Genomic DNA, 16,532 nt, shown 5'->3' with positions numbered 1-16,532 from the left:
TTCGTTTACGGTGTCTGCGAGAGAGAAAGCGGAGATCGTAGCACGTAGCCGAAAAGAGCGAAATTTTTCTAGCTGAACTCTAGGGCTGACACTCCAAGCGTTTTTTAAAGAAATAAGTTGCGAGGGGGAGTTAACGTCTTTAGGAAGGGCAGTGAAGACGAGAAGGAATTTATTCTATCGCCTTCGAACTCGGTGATGTTTACGGGCCCTTCAAGTCGTGGACCAAACCTTTGCTTGTACGTATTTAGAGAGCGTCTATCAGAAGGACCACAGAAAGTGGGGAGGGGGGAGAAGAAACATCTTTATTTCACAAAAAGGAACCAGAGAGTTGCTGCGCTGCATACTTGAGTGGCAGACCCTATTAGGGGACGCCAACGAAGGTGGCCGCTGCCCGAACAGGTACTTCCCCCAAGCCTGTCTAAGTTGGGATGGTGAAGATCGGTGGTCCCAGCATGTACCATGACGGCATTACTCCATATTCAGGCAGCTTCAACGCTCTGTTGTCCGAACGTCTTTCTATCCTTAATTGCTTTCGGCATCGTTGTACGCGATGAGAAAAGAGGAAGGGGGGCACTCCCCTCTCAGGTCACTTAGAAAAGGCGATGCGCAATGCAATATCAGCCCCATATGCTTAGAGTTACGGCTACGCAGGTTTTTGACGTTAAAGGCAGCATATAACTGTTTACTTCTCGTTTATACTCCAGGAAAATCAGGGACCAAAGGTAGGCCATTGTGAAAAGCACTTTGTCACTACATATTCTTTTTTTTTCATCCACTGTGAAGCATGTAGATCTTTAGACTACACATAAGTGAGGGGGAAGGCTGGTGTGATTAAACGCTGTCTTCTCCCTAACAGGGAACTCTGCGCACGGTAGGGTTCCTGGCTAGCATCTCGGAAAGTGGTGCGCACAGGGCCCGATTATACCATCACATTATACCACTGAAGGCGAAGCTCAAGCTTCCTACAAAGTTTATTTCGCGCGTTCCGCAAAACTGTCTTTACTTGCCAGTAAACGTTCATCTGTAAACTTGGTCATCGAGCAGCCGAGACGTAGTTCACGCCTTCGCTGAATCAAACCCCGAACATGTAGCATTCCGGTTTCTACTTCCGGGTTTTCCTACAAACACGTGTCCACTTTGCTTCCGATCTACACTTTTTGTTTAGAGTAGCCTAGGAAGGCTCCATACATCTGTGGTAAGAAATGATCGGTGAAGTCACGGACATCACAATTGAAAAAGAAAGTGAAAGAACTCCAGAAATACGTGTTCCGTCACGTGTGTAGGAATGTTAGCTCAAAGACAATGAAACGAAGGAGCATCCGCGTATGTAGATCTCAAAATGACACATGACTTGCAACTGTTGCATTTTTTTTGTAGTATTTTCAAACAGTGCTTTCACATTTTCGCACTTCGTAATTGCACAATGCTCTTTCTTTACAGTTTAAGCTGACGTTTCTTACAACCACCAAATTCTTAGCCCGTCTTTCGTAGTGGGTATGTGTCACATTCCGAAGCCACATCATCGTACCCAGCTCGAGCTCCTCGAGAAGAAGCTTCTACAGAGATTGAGAGGACGCCGTACATTCTACAGGACAGCCATGTCTCAGGGTCCCGTTCCCGGGGGCCCAGCGTGCAACCCTCCGAACCCGAGCCAGAGAGCAGAGCAGCAGCCCGATCGGCGCTGCTCGTTCGGCTTCGCCTTGTTTCGTGGCAAGAAGGCCAGCACCGACGAGGAGGGCACGCAGGCCAAGACGTCCGAGTCGCGGACGCAGGTGATGCGGGGCTACGACACGGGCTTCTTCCTGCCCGAAGAAGCTTGGCGCTCGGACAACATCGACCGCATCAACCGCACCACGCTGCCCACGGACATGACGCCACCGTTTCGTGTAAGCAACACAGTTCCATGGGGACAGCTCTAACCCTTCTCTTTGACTTTCGTTAGAGAGCTCTAGTATCACGCAGACGCAATAGCGAACGCTTCAGTTGCGTGCTGCATAGCAGCACGCTGCAGCTTGTTCTGCAACAGCTGTTCGTTTCTCCCATAGCGAGCATGCGTAACTTTACTGACAACATTAATAACAACCGCTATTTCAAAAAGTCAATATAGAGCTGAAACTTTGGGCAATCGTGCAGCTAAAGGTTGTCGAACGCGTCCTGCCATCACCCCACTGACTTCCCATCTCTTCGCATTAATTTGGTTCTCCTCGTGACTTGGAGTAGCTTACATTCAAGATGTAGTACATTTTTGCACACTTTGTACTCCATCGCAAAAAAAAAAGTGGTCCCGTATCTGCATGTTAATCTGCAAATGTTGTCAAAAGACAATAGTCTTGCGTGTGGAGAGAGTGAACAAAACATTTGATGTTAGAAATCGGTAAATGGTATTCTGGAGGCGCTGCGTTAGAGTGCCTCGAGCGTGCAGCGGAGGCGAACGAGCGCATCAAGTCACGCCACACGTGAGACATGAGTGCTATCTGGCAGTTTTGTCAAAAAACGGAGCGCGTGGCTCTGAGTCTCAGAGGTCATAAGGTGTAGAACGCAAGGCGACGGGTAGGTGCCACCACCGTGTTGTCTTAGTAAAGCGTTGGAAACACTCGCCTTTTCGGGAAAGTGTTGCATGGTCAGCGCAGCGTGATAAAATATACGGTCCTTAGAATTACTTATGTATGCCTTTTCTAGTAAAAGACGCACATATAGAGTGTATACGTATGGTTATGGTGCCTCAGATATGCGCAATAATTGCTTTTCAATTGACAATCGCACAAGTATGAACGCTAATGCTTGAGCAACATTACAATCGCACAAGTATGAACGCTAATGCTTGAGCAACATTGGTGAGCGCTGTGGATGGGGTCGGCCGTTTAGGGTATCGTCTGGTCAATCTGGTTAAGGTATCGTTAGGAGTGAACAAACAGACAAATGAACAGACAGACAGAGCAAAATTTTTGCGTCGAAGGTCCCCATGAAAGCTATCGTCTTTAATATATGTCGGTGTCCTTCATTATGAATAAGGGGCGTAATGACACTTGTCGACGTAACTTCATGTGATGAAAAAAAAAACTGTGTGAAATTACAGTTCTCTTAAACTGAGTACTCGTTGAGTAAACTTGTGAAGTGTTCGAACGCACACAGTCCCTTAGGACCTAGAAGAAAACTTACTAACAGGAAGAAACAGAAGGCAAGGTGCACAAGGCACCCTTCCATTCAACGGCCTTCAATATTTACCACTTATTTCTGACCATAAATATTCACAGAAGCGTCGTAACAAGGAAGCATATGTTTGAAGCCTACGCTACAATGTATACTGTATTTAGTGATAGCTGCGCCTTTGGCGCTGCTGTCGCGTTCGCATTGTGATGCGCAGCGCTACGAGCGGACGCTGACGCTGAGGTACCTGGAAGAAGACGTGTCCACGGTGAGCAACGAGGAGTACCTCTCCTCACAGACGTTCATCAAGCTGCGCCTGGTGCTCGGGTGGCTGGCGCTCCTGGCACCGCTGCCGCTGCTCATGCAGCCTGCACCGGTGAGTTGCGATACGCGGCTGGTAATCGTCGCAGTTTGATTTCATGCTTTGAATATAAGAAAAGTGATATGCAGATATCGAACTTACGACATTGACTCATTGTGATCGTCCACTTGCGAAAGTATGATGTGCCACACATCAGTATTTTATAATGCAATCAATAGGCCAACATCCAGGTTACCTTTCTTGTACCATGAAATAATTTGTATGTTATTAACCTACGTTCTACCATTGCTGCCTTTGAAAGTCTCCGTCACCAATGCTCCGTTGATACAGTGCAGCGGAATGACTACGTGTCCTTTACTTAAATTGAGTACGTCATAGTGCGACAACTCTGTGCGATGCACATCGTCTAAATACTAGTTGCTTTGTGTATAACCTCGCAGTAATATTTAAACTCCTGCAAACAGGAGCGATTGCAATCATGTGCCTCTAAAAAGAGCGGCGGGCTGAGTGTTGTGATGCAAGGCCCCCAGGTGACCACTGGATGTCGACATCAATACGTATGCACCTGCCAAAAAATAACACGAAATCTCATCTCGGTAAACTTGTTAGAGAAAATTGGAGTACTCTGAGGATTGAAATCATTTTCTGGGCTTTGAAAGTCAGGGCATTTATGTACTTATTTATTTTTTAACCATTCATTCATTCATTCATTCATTCATTCATTCATTCATTCATTCATTCATTCATTCATTCATTCATTACAATACTGCCGGCTTGATCTTCAGTGCTTAGGCACGAGTGAGTGCAAGGGAATACAAAAAAAAAATAAGTACGTATGGGGTATTGCGGAAATAACTACAAAAACTTGTCACATCAGAATTACTTCAACACCCACCATCTCATTAAATATGAATTGCTTCTCGTCCACGACATATTGGAAAGATTGGAATCATTTTTCGCGAGGTTCCAAGGTAGCCTCTCTCTGCGTGGACGCAGGCTTTCCACTGCCTCTACGTTGTGGTCACGACAAGTTTGCTGTGGATCTTGCGTCCCGTGCCTCTGTGCATGGCCGCCTTCTTCCCCGTGGTCGCCTTGCCGCTCATTGGTATCCTCAGCACGGAAACCGTATGCGGGTTCTACTTCAACGTGAGTGTCACTCGGCTTCCTCTGTCGTGACGTTGATTCTGAAATAGCACACGATTTCAGTGTGTCTGCAAGCATGCCCGGTTTCTGTGAACTGCGTTTCAATAACGCTCATGTTGCAACGACATCAAGGTGCACCTGAGGTGACCTAACTTTAGTGGAACACCTGATGCAAACCATAATGTCATCCCCTGTACTTTATATGTATTGAGTGTCTGTAAGATTTCATTATATTGTGTCTAACAAAGTGAACCGACCTTAAATCTACACTCATTTCCTTCATTCTTAGCGAGGGTCTCGTTCTGGCATACTTGGTGCCTTTAGGTTGTATACGACAGATTATAGGTCAGCTGCCAGCTCGTGATGAGTTCACGTACTACGTGACCCCAAACAGGCTGATAAAGAGTATTCCACACTCACCGTCATGGCTACTGCTGGCGGCTGACCGATAGCCGCCGTAGTAGATCATTTGGTAGAGCATTGAACGCGTTATTCGAAGGTCGCAGGTTCAGTCGCCGTCCACGACAAGTTATCTTTTCATACACTTCTATTTCTTCACATTTACGTTACAATTGCGTCTAATAACACCCTCTGTACTTTCCTTGGCATGATTGTCTGTTAGATCTCAATATTATTGTATCTGACAGATAAAAATGAGCCCTTATATGTACACTCCTTTCCTTCATCCCGCAAGTAACGTTTAAGCAGTATCTGTATACTTTCCTGTCGATTAATTCAACAGTCTCGTGAAGCGACGGTCTCTTGCTGTATAGATCAAGAGAACGACTTATAAGTAAAAAAAAAAATCTACTTACTCTGCTACGTTACGGTTCTTCTAAGTGAAGTCATTAAGTACAGTGACGACCTCTTAATCGTCTGAGAAAAAGCTTACTTTCAACAAGCTCTCTTAATTCACTGCACTTATCCATGTGAAATCGGCACACTGGTGCATCTGGAAGCGCTAAAAAATTTCACGCCCTCGTGCGTCCTCCAGGAGAGCATCCTGTTATGCCTAACGAGTTCGCTGATGGCAGCGCTCGCCCAGCGGCAGGGCCTACAGCGCTGGCTCACCGTCGCCGGCCTGCGCTGTCTCGGGGGAAGCCTTCGCTGCCTTCTCCTTTCCCTGATGGCGACCACCGCACTCAGTGCAATGCTGTTGAGTGCGCCGGCAGCCGCCTACGGAGCCATACCCTTGGCTGAGACGCTGGCCAAGGAGTTCCAACGAAAGCCGCAGCCGACGTCCCCTGCGGTCGCTGCGTCCGGTCAGGTCAACGACCCCGGTGAGGTTCATGCATAGTATTGTTAGGTAGAGCTACTGGACAAAAAATAATAAACGCAAATTTAAACGCACTGCTTCTACTCTGCCAAAAAAGAAACCTTGCTCCTATTGGTGCGAAGAAACTTATTGTTTATTACGAGGACATCGAGGTGCACCCGAGATGACGTGAATTTGGTGGAGCACCTTATACAAACGGTCAAATACGAGTGCCTGGCAGCGAGAGTTCATTGTATAGAGCTTTTTTTCTTAGCTGTATGTGATGTGATCACTCGTTTACTCACTGAAAAATTCGCCCAAAATGAAAGATATCAATTGATTGATTGATATGTGGGGTTTAACGTCACAAACCCACTATATAATTATGAAAATCGCCGTAGCGGAGGGCTCGCGAAATTTAGACCACCTGGGGTTCTTTACCGTGCACCCAAATCTAAGCACACGGGCCTACAACGCTTCCGTCTCCATCGGAAATGCAAATCCGATGGAGACGGAAGCGTCTTCAATCCCGCGATTCAATCCCGCGACCTGCGGGTCAGCAGACGAGTACCTTAGCCACTAGACCAACGCGGCGGGGCATGAAAGATATCAAGTCGGAACGTAATATAACATCATCCTAAGTGATGCGATTTGATGTCACTGATTTGATGCTGTAAGCAAATGACATGGCAAGAGTTCAAATATCGCAAAGTTATTCGTTATGCTTTTTTTGTTACAGCAATGACCGTATACTGACGGTAAAAACCGAGTTCAGGTAAAGTTTGTGAAAGGATCACCCATGAGACAAAAAATATTCAAAATTAAAAGAAAACATTGCCGAGTAAGCTAACAAACTAAAATGAAAACGATGTTTGAATGCAAAATCTTAGATGCTATTTCAAAATCAGGATTTAGAACTGCAACAAAACGTCGGCCTTCATTTTACGCTCAGTTCCTGCGCGTTTTTATTGTCTTTTGCGTGCCCATTATGCTTGTCTGTTCTTGCTATCACTCTATACTTTTTCAGTTGTGTTGCAGATGCAAGAAAAAAAAAAGCTCTTAAGTACGTGTAATGAGTCGTGCAATATATGAGAGCAAACTTCCACTTTTCTCGACATCAGATCTCTCTAACCACATGAAGTAGCAAAGGAGTGACACTCCGAACCCGTGCCCCCACCTTTCCTCAAAATTTTATTTCGGCATGGCATACAGAGCGACAAATGACCGTTTCAAGTAAATGCCGCCTCCTCCCTCCCCCGAAAAAAGATTTTAAAGCCCCGTGGCACTAAATGCAGGTGCCACTGAAACTCGACGTCATCGTTTAACAGAAATCACCCTCTTTTCAGAGCCACATCCAGGGTTCGGCGGGCAGTCGCTGGATGACCTCTCCGAGGGCGAGGCACGCTCCGACCGCATTCGCAAGGTTCTCCTGATTGCTGTGGTTCTGTCCGCCATAATGAGCGCCCCTGCTAGCCTCACCGGAGCTTCGGCAAACATGTTCCTCAAGGGTTTTCTTGAAATGTAAGTGTCTCACAGCTAAATGTAGGACCACAAGTTACGAGTGTAGCCTCTCAGTCACGCTTGCTCGCTTAGCCCAGATTATGTTTTACTCGAAATCGAATCTCTAGCGTACTCGTTGAGGAACGCGTTAAAGGCACGCAACTGTTCGATAATAGTGAATCGATTTAGACTGAGAAATCCTACTATGAAAACGCTATTGCACCGAGTTTCACCCTAATGAGTTTTAAATTACAAGACAAAACCTATCGTCAATGTTTCATGGTTATAGTTCGAGCCGTAATATATAAGCATAGATACTCCAACATGTCAACAAGATTTTTTTTCGTATCATGGTTATATTGGTTTTACGAAACACTCACTGAAACATGGTGTCGGGTCTCTGGCTACGTCAGAAAACAATCAAGTTCATATTAACCAGTAAGGATTTACTTCGCGTCTAGTAGGTGCTATAAAAAAATGACGTCATGGTGACGGGTGTGGAAATTTAAAGGTGGTGGTGCCACTCGCATTATCTTTATGCGTGTTTCCTCGTTTAGTGAGCATCCACTCACGATAACAGGTTTTGGTGTTGTAAGAAATGAATTGACTAATTCGAGGAACAACCTTCTTATCTTGAGTGTCCTTTTAAGACACGAGTGTGAGATAGCACTTTGCGTATCGGTGGAAACGCACGAGTTAGCAAGTTGTAAAGAAAATAGAAACTTGGCACAATACAACTTTGTAGGGGTATGCCGCAGCAAAAGTTTAATGCACAATGACAAGTTTTGCCGCTTAACAGGGGGTGCTTTTGTAGATTTTGGTGCCTTGAGTATAGGACATACCGCAAGCTCTCTGGTAAACCATACCGCAAGCTCTCTGGTAAAGCCTATAGATGGCGTCGCAAGTCAAATAGAAGAAGACAGATTTACCTTAAACACATCACCCTTTGCTTTGATTACCGACATGATAAAGATATAATGCGTAGCGAATTCGCGAAGGACTCCGAATTGTTATCTGCGGTCAGGGTATTCTGTAGTTGCGTACTCGAAAAGATACAGGAAACGTGGCTTCTTTTCATACCTTTTTTTTTGTTCCAGTGAAGGATACTCCAATGTGGTAACGTTTTCAAACTGGGTCACAGCCAACGCCGTCTGCGTTACCGCCAACATCATTGGCCTGTGGCTATTCTTCGTTTTCATGTACGTTCGAAAGATGTAAGTGGACGCTTTGGCTTCGCCTTCAAACTTTGTTTCTCTGCAGTCAAATGCGCCATCTTGAAGCGCGCAAAATCAAGAAACTAGCATAGGTACGAGATCAGGCCAGCGTGGGGTGGTTATGATAAACGCAATTAATCACCAAAAAAAAGGTAAGTAAAAGCAGAACATTTCTCCAACCATTACGGCTCTTACTTCATTAAGCGGAAACAGACCCTTTTCAAGATTGAATGAATTCAAGAACGATTTCTTCATAATTCGACACAAAATTGTTCTCGCCCGCCGAAGTGCTACGAATTACAGGAACTCAATGTGTATTCCTGAAGACAGTCCCTGCCGCGGCGGAAGCATTTTGACATGGCTGGAACGGAAAGAATGCATGTACGCCTAGATGCTAAAAAACCTGAAATAGCCGAAGTAAACTGAAAGCACCCCTCCTCTCCCCCACGACAGTAATCGTCATATATTCAAACGCGTTCATCATTTCCATGCCATGGAATGCTACCGCTATAAGAATCAATCAATCAATCAATCAATCAATCAATCAATCAATCAATCAATCAATCAATCAATCAATCAATCAATCAATCAATCAATCAATCAATCAATCAATCAAACGGCCGTGTCCTGTAGTGACAAAGAAGACTTAACTGACCAGAACATCCATCGTTAATTCCGAAGTTCGACAGCAATCTGTTTAATTCGATTTGGTTTGTTATCTGCTCGAAGCTGTGTTAAAACTACGTGTCTACAATAAAAGTAGGAAAGTAATAAAATAAAAATGAAGAAGTAAACATGAATATTGTCACGGGGTCGTGACGTGGCCGAAGACACGAGACTTTGTGTTGGAATTTAACTGTTTATTTGGGTGAACCTGCGCCCGGTGAACGGAAAGTTCGATTACAGTAGCAGTCTCAGACTGATAGCGGCGAACGGAGCGTCGACCGTCGATCAACAACTGACAAGCGGCGAAGCGCGTCGGCATCTGTACTCTTGCCGTCGAATGTTCTAGCGTTATCGCTGGCGGTGGCATAGGTTCCAGAATAATCTGTACAGTTCGCAGTGTGGGCGTGATTTTATCGAAATGATCTACTACAGTTCCGAAGCTTCTCGAAAACTGTAGGCGCAGTTTGCGCTGAAAATTGTGTGGTGTTTTAGGACGATAACAAAACTTGGGAAATGGAACGTGGCAATATAGAAGAATAAATGGACGACTCGCTGCACCATACCATGGCCTCCATTAAGGGTCGGCTGTATACAGCTCTCCCTGAAATAATCTGGAAAATATGTCCTGGTTTAATATTGAAACTACTGCGTCGTTTGCCTTCGCTCGTTATGGGACAGCTTAATGCTCTTCCATAGTGGAGCACGTCATATTCCGAATTGTCGAACATGATTGTTCTGGACACATTTGCATGTTTCTTCAGGGCGAAGCTCCTTAGGTCGTGGGTCGTTCCCTCCACTGTAGTGTAGTAGTAGTATATAGCCACCTCTATTTTATGAGTTGCTCAATAGATAGAGTTGTGTGTAAATGTCCTTGAGAACAATATAACTAGATGGCGTTTGTGGTTTTCTCAGCACACGGCGGAGTTAATGATGATGAGTAAGGTGAAGCATCTATATGTCCATCCGTGTCGCCATCCGTCCATGCGTTCATTCGTCTGTTTGTTGATGCTTTCATCCGTCCATACGCGTGGACATGCTTGCGTCAGTCCGTCCGTGCTTTCGCCCATCTTTCTGTGCAACCGTCCGTCTGTCCATCCACCCGTCCGTACATGCGTCCGTCAGAAATGTTGTAGCCCCGTGTGCTCAGATTTGGGTGCACGTTAAAGAACCCCAGGTGGTCGAAATTTCCGGAGCCCTCCAGTACGGCGTCTCTCATAATCATATGGTGGTTTCGGGACGTTAAACCCCACATATCAATCAAAATCCATGCGTCCGTCAGTCCATCTCTGCGTCAATTAAGACGGGCATTTCGCCCTACTCATCGCCATTCGCTCCGTGGATATGCTGTAATTTCTTTTTCTCCTGCGACGGCTTTATGCCCTCCCACAGCAGTGTACCATGTACTAAAAATCGTTGAAGACTTTTTCTAAACACCACAACAAATGTTCGACGATTCAGAGTTTGATGTACTCTGCTATGGGAATCGCGGTATGAAAAGACATCGAAAAATGTAGATGAGCTGTACGCGCTGATTAGAAAAAGCATACAACAATTTCGAGTACTGTGTATTCAACTATGGGAGAGCAGTGAGCTGTTTCATTCATAGATTGCGCTCAAGCTGGCTGTCCCGGTTATTTCTGGAGTTAAAAAAACTTGTACCCTATCATGTCGTTTCAGCACCGGAGCCCCCCTACTATTACAGCCGCGCCAACACTAGTGCGCAGGTTTCAATATTAATCCTTGCGCCCCTTGATCCCAAAATTTTGAATTACAATTAAACCAATTAGTCCATTGAAACATGGCTTGCTTTGACCACCCGTCTGTTAATAGAGCACACGAAGCGAATTCTCATTTCGCGTTGATTGTTTGACTGGAGAAACGCACACCTTGAATAGAGTGTGTTACAGGCACAGCAAGTGAGACCTAAATGCGGCGTTTGCTCAGTCCATCGATGTGTGGAGTCATGAAACGTTTACGGAAAATTTTCGACGGTATGTGTATTCATAATCCTGGCCCCCCATTCAATTCTACACATGGACTCGCTTCATCGTTCGGTTTTATTTAGCTATATAGAAGCCCAATTTCCATTCCCCGCTCACATTCTCCTTAACTCTACAGCTGACGTCACTCTAGGTCAGCCAAAGAGAAGTCTCTGTCGTCCTCAAAACTTGGCGATGCAGAGATGTTTGCCGAGACACAATTGACCCTGGTTCGTAGCATTATACCGCATTCATTGCGGCTGCGTAAAACCACCACGAACGCTGTTTACCTTTTGATAAGTTATGCGGATCTGTTTGACGGCGCACACTTTAGTCATAGCGAGGCTTAGGCCACCCAAAACACGCCGTAAACGCAGCATATTGCAACCAGGAAGAACAACACTAGAATGTTACGCCGAGTGAGCAAGGGCAGCTCCTGAGGGAGCCCGGATCGAGCAGATCATTTGCTGTGCTTCCGCAGTGTGCACAGCTAGAAGCACAAAAATTGCTGTAGTACTTTTAAATTCCCTAGGTTCTTTTAAATCTGTCATTTTTGAACAAAAGAAAGCTAACGCTCTGTTTATAATTTCTCTTACCATGACGTTTCACTGACGTCACATGTTGGTGCCTATGGCAGCTGGTAGGGCCACATGGTATTTTTGGAGCCCGAAAATACTGCCACCTGAAACGGGCGTCATTACATTTAGACTGGATATTGTGCCAAAATATTCCGGAATCGGCATGTCTACTCCTTAATAAAGTAGGAAAAAATTGGCAGATCCCACGTACAGTGGGAATCAATGATATGGGAAACACGAACGAGGAAGGTTGACATGTCATTTCAAGATCAGCACAACGTTACGAGGTGGAGGTAAATGATGCCGAACATGAATTTCGTGTCATGATTATCATGTATGGATGTGTCGTTTACCTTCGTAATCTATTCACGTCACGTGATACCAAATTTAATATATGTGGAGCTAGCGAAACCGCCTCGAAAACACTATGAGCGTGGTATGTTGTCATGTTCTTGTATGAAACGCGTGTTGAAATTCTCACGTTTGCACTAGCCATGTACTTTCGTTATCCATTGACGTCACTTAACACCAAATTTGGTATATGTGGAGCTAGCTAAGTGGCCGGTAGCACATCATGAAGGGCCCAATATACTCCAGTCTAGCCTTGACGCACGCGCACGGTGGACACAGCAATGCTACGTTAGCGAAACCCGAGCAATCTGTAGTCTGACGCCAGGTGGAACTGGCGTGACCAGCGTCCGTCGGCGTGGCCCCACGGCAACCAGTGCGACATGCGACATGCTGCATTTCGCGCCGATGCGTTACCCCGACAACACTGCGACTCCCTCTCTTCGTGACGGAGGGACACCGGACGTGCTGAAACGCGCATGCGGCAAAGCAAAGCAGCGCGGCGCGCGCCTGCGAGTTTATGGCAGGACCGGTGCCTGGCGCGGCAAAGCCAGCGTGACGCGACGAAATGAACGCCGGCGAGCACGCGCACCGCGTCATGTCGAAATGTAATGGCGCCTTGACGGCGGCATGTAGTCATGATCTCACATGACACACATCGCATGATTATCATGTTTGCACCAGTCACCTTCATCCTCCACTGAAATCACGTAATACCAAATTTGGCATGTGTGAAGCTAGCGAAACAGCCGCCAGCGCCTCATTAGCATGGCATGTAGATATGTTGTTACATGGCACGCATCTCATGATTATCAGGTTTACACCAATCACAAACCTTCGTCATTCATTCATGTGCCGTAATACGAAATTTGGTATATGTGGCGCTAGCGAAACAGCCGCGAGCGCATAATTAGCTTGGCATGTAGTCATGTTGTTACATGACACGCATGTCATGATTTTCATGTTAGGGTCTGTCACTTGTGTTCGCCATGCAATTATGTCATACCATACCAGTTTTGCAACATGGCATGTGAACGAAACCACGGCAAGAGCTGCAAGACCATGAAATGTAAATCATGACATTCATGACAACGATATCATGATTTTTATGTTATGACTAGTCTAATATGTTCTTCATAATTCATGTAAGCCATACCAAGTTTGGTATCGATACCATTATCGAAACGGCTAGGTGAGCTCATTTTCGCAGGAAGCTAGGTAGATAGATAGATAGATAGATAGATAGATAGATAGATAGATAGATAGATAGATAGATAGATACCCTCAAAGTCGCCGAAGTTCGCCAAGAAATGCTTCGCATTTTAAATTATAACCGAGCCGCTCCATTTTTGTTTATTAACACCTTCAAAGCTCAAAACGTTTGTGGTATTCAGAAAACTGCACATGTTTATGCACATTTGGCGCTTACAGAGGTCCCATATATCGAAACACTGTAATTCCACTTTTCAAGGTGTTTAAATACAATAAAACTTCAGTTAGCAAAGTTATTCAGGAAGATTATTGAAGCAAGAATGGTAAAAGTTTACATAAATATACAGATATAGTGAATATATAGGTTCGTGAAAACACAGGAATGATGCTAAGCATTTTCTTCCATGCATCAATTAAATAATGTCATTTGTAGAAAACGGAATAAAAATGTTCATGCCTAGATAACGACACAGAAGCAGAGACCCTAGCATTACACATGATAATAAATTTCACAGACTGATTAAAAATTTACTCCCTGAAAGTCCTAAATATAGTTGGACCTGGGCACAGAAAAAATGTAGCGGAAAAATGGCTTATGAAGTTATCGTTTTTAACCGTTAGGTGTAGAAATATGTAAAATTTACAGCTGATATAAGAAAACTTACATCATTTGAGAATAACAATAACGGGTATATTGAGCTCACAGCATTAATGACTCCAGAGCGTGTTAGTATTGGAAGTTTTAAAATAGTTTACACGATTATGAATAAATGAGCAGTTTAAAACGATGAACATGCTTCAAACAAATATAGATATAGAGATTTTATTATTAACTAAATATCGCAAGAAGCTTTCCGCTATAGCTGTTAAACTTTCGAGTTGAACTTGACGCGGTACTTCACCGTGGTTAGACATCTTAACAATGCTCGCGTTGTTGACGTGAGGACTGCTGTAAAAGAACGGTCATGTCGGGAAGCTGGTCGTAATACTGATTCGTTGAATGATTGTGAGGCCAGGGCCAATTACGTTGGAAAAAATATGCTCAAGACGTGTTCATGAACTGCTCATTAAGCAAGGTGAACTAAGAGAAAGTTGCCGTAACCTTGGAATTAAGCAGCTCAAATAAAGAGCAACATATCAGGTAAAAAATGCATGATTTAGATTGTAGGGGCGTGGGAATATTAAAAAATTAAAGCTATTTTTGATTCGTAACTGAAATCAAATAGTACATATACGAAGGTATCTGAAATGCCGAACAATTTTCGAATAATCAGCACAGAGTGGAGAACCTAAAACCATATTGATTGCCAGCTGAGCGTGTTTCTTGTGAAAACTCCACTCTTGCTTACTTTTTACTATGCGGAACCTCTATCACATTAATCAGCCCCTGTCTTCATCTTGTAATACCTGCTTGCAGCTTCACGACTAACAAAGGATCCGAGTGTTGCATTTGCGTGAATTGCTGTTGTAGATGTAGATTTAAATGTCTATTGTTACATGCTCTCGGAGCGCAGTGAAATGTCGATTCTATGGCGTTGTTTAACGTGCACTGACATAACGCAGCACACGGGCTTCTATCATATTGTCTCCAGATCGCCACGGTTGGGATGACTCATCAAAAAATCGTCGATACAAGAAAATAACAGTGCTCACTAATCCCACAGTCTTTTTAGTCGGAGACGGCAAAAAATAGCTGTTAAAAAATCACTGCTCAAGCACTCCACACTAATAGCTAACCAGCGAAAGGCGTAGCGTGGGGCGCCGTTATTGAGCGGTAGGTTCAATCCGACGCTGCACTGAAGCCTTTCGCAATAATTAGGTGTGAATACACTTTATAAGCGACCCCAAACCATCCACCGCCGTCGGCGGCGTCCGCAGTCTTCTCTGTATCTTTAAAAGAAAGAGGACTTGGCGGGCCGCAGCGCGACGCTCTACCGAATAAGCCACGGACGCGACGCTGATATCCCCCTTCGCTCGCTCCTCCGCTCTCCTCGCTCGCTGCAGCTGCGCGCGCACCCCTCTCTCTCGCGCGCCCGCCTTCTCTCTCAGTCTCCCGTCGAGAGCGGGTCGTGAGGGGGAGTAAAGTTAAAATCCGTTGGCATTCGCCAGTGAGTTAACGTAAACTCCCCCGTGTGATCAAATTGCGATTCCCAGGAACCATTACACCATAAAGGCACCATAGTGTGAATAATAAATATAATAGTGCGAATTAATAAATACCCCTCATAGCATCACCCCGTGCATTCGCACTTAACCATGTTCACCCTCGGGGAAATGCTTGGGAGTTTTTGGTTTCGTGTTTGTGCTTCTAAATGAAGTTAGACAAACGTTTGACTTGGGTTTACCCCGGCGTTTATTTCACACGCCGCACATTGTGCTTCGCATAGTCATGGATAAGTCTAATGAGTGGTTAAATGCGTTTCGCAATGCGTTAATTACAGTGGTTGTTCTCGAACCACAGGCGGTCACAGTCGTCGCAGCCGAAGCCCAAGTGCGCTGCAGAAACTCCCTGCAAAAGGAGGCGCTCGCCCCTGCGAGCGCGTTCCCGCAATCGTTACGCCCGCTGTCGCGCCCGCAAGGCCGCGCGGGCGTTGTGGGAAGCGTTTTACACCGCGAGCTGATTCGGCGACGTGGTTTGCGGGATCTGCCCGCCACTGGCGCTTGCATTCCCGTTCGCGATTTAGGGTGCGCAGTGGCTGCCGTCACTCTGCCTCCCGGGCCTGTTTTTGCACCCGAACTGCAGCATGATCCCGGTGAATGCAAGCTCACTCACTGTTCCACTGTAGGCGTTCTCCTAGAGTTGTCGGTGGCTCAGCCACGTGGAAGGCTTCAAGAGAAACTGATGCGCGCACGGAGGAAAGAAACGTGAAGGCACGCGTGCTAGGCGCCCCGGCTGCGACGCTATCAGCTTGTTCTGTTCTCGTACACGCGCGCTGTTTTTAAAGACGATAGTCTTTCTTGGGGACCTTCGACGCAAAAACTTTGATCTGTCTGTCTGTCAGTCAGTATGTCTGTCTGTCTGTCTGTCCATTTGTCTGTTTGTCCACCCTTAACAGTACCGGGCATTTTAACAACCCCAGCGGATACTCCAAACGGCCGGCCCCATCCGCAGCGCCCACCATTGTTTCTCAAGGTTCTGCGTTCATACTTGTGTGATTGTCAATAAAA

At 45.5% G+C, this 16,532-nt stretch overlaps 1 protein-coding gene across 2 annotated transcripts in view; it reads left to right on the top strand.

The window, feature by feature from the left end:
* LOC142796438 (Na(+)/dicarboxylate cotransporter 3-like) overlaps positions 1-16,532 on the top strand; it is a 136,823-nt gene that overhangs the window by 90,742 nt on the left and 29,549 nt on the right. For both annotated transcript variants that reach the window (XM_075887062.1, XM_075887061.1), the window contains exons 2-7: positions 1,592-1,886; positions 3,365-3,523; positions 4,466-4,615; positions 5,607-5,892; positions 7,214-7,388; positions 8,465-8,581. In XM_075887062.1, the coding sequence (XP_075743177.1) occupies positions 1,599-1,886; positions 3,365-3,523; positions 4,466-4,615; positions 5,607-5,892; positions 7,214-7,388; positions 8,465-8,581 (1,175 nt within the window). In that variant the 5' untranslated portion in view covers positions 1,592-1,598. The remainder of the gene's footprint in view (positions 1-1,591; positions 1,887-3,364; positions 3,524-4,465; positions 4,616-5,606; positions 5,893-7,213; positions 7,389-8,464; positions 8,582-16,532) is intronic.

This window comes from Rhipicephalus microplus, chromosome 2, assembly GCF_043290135.1.
Source record: "Rhipicephalus microplus isolate Deutch F79 chromosome 2, USDA_Rmic, whole genome shotgun sequence".
Taxonomy (NCBI): domain Eukaryota; kingdom Metazoa; phylum Arthropoda; class Arachnida; order Ixodida; family Ixodidae; genus Rhipicephalus; species Rhipicephalus microplus.
Note: the sequence above shows the minus strand (reverse complement) of the source record. Positions and strands in the feature narration are given on the sequence as shown.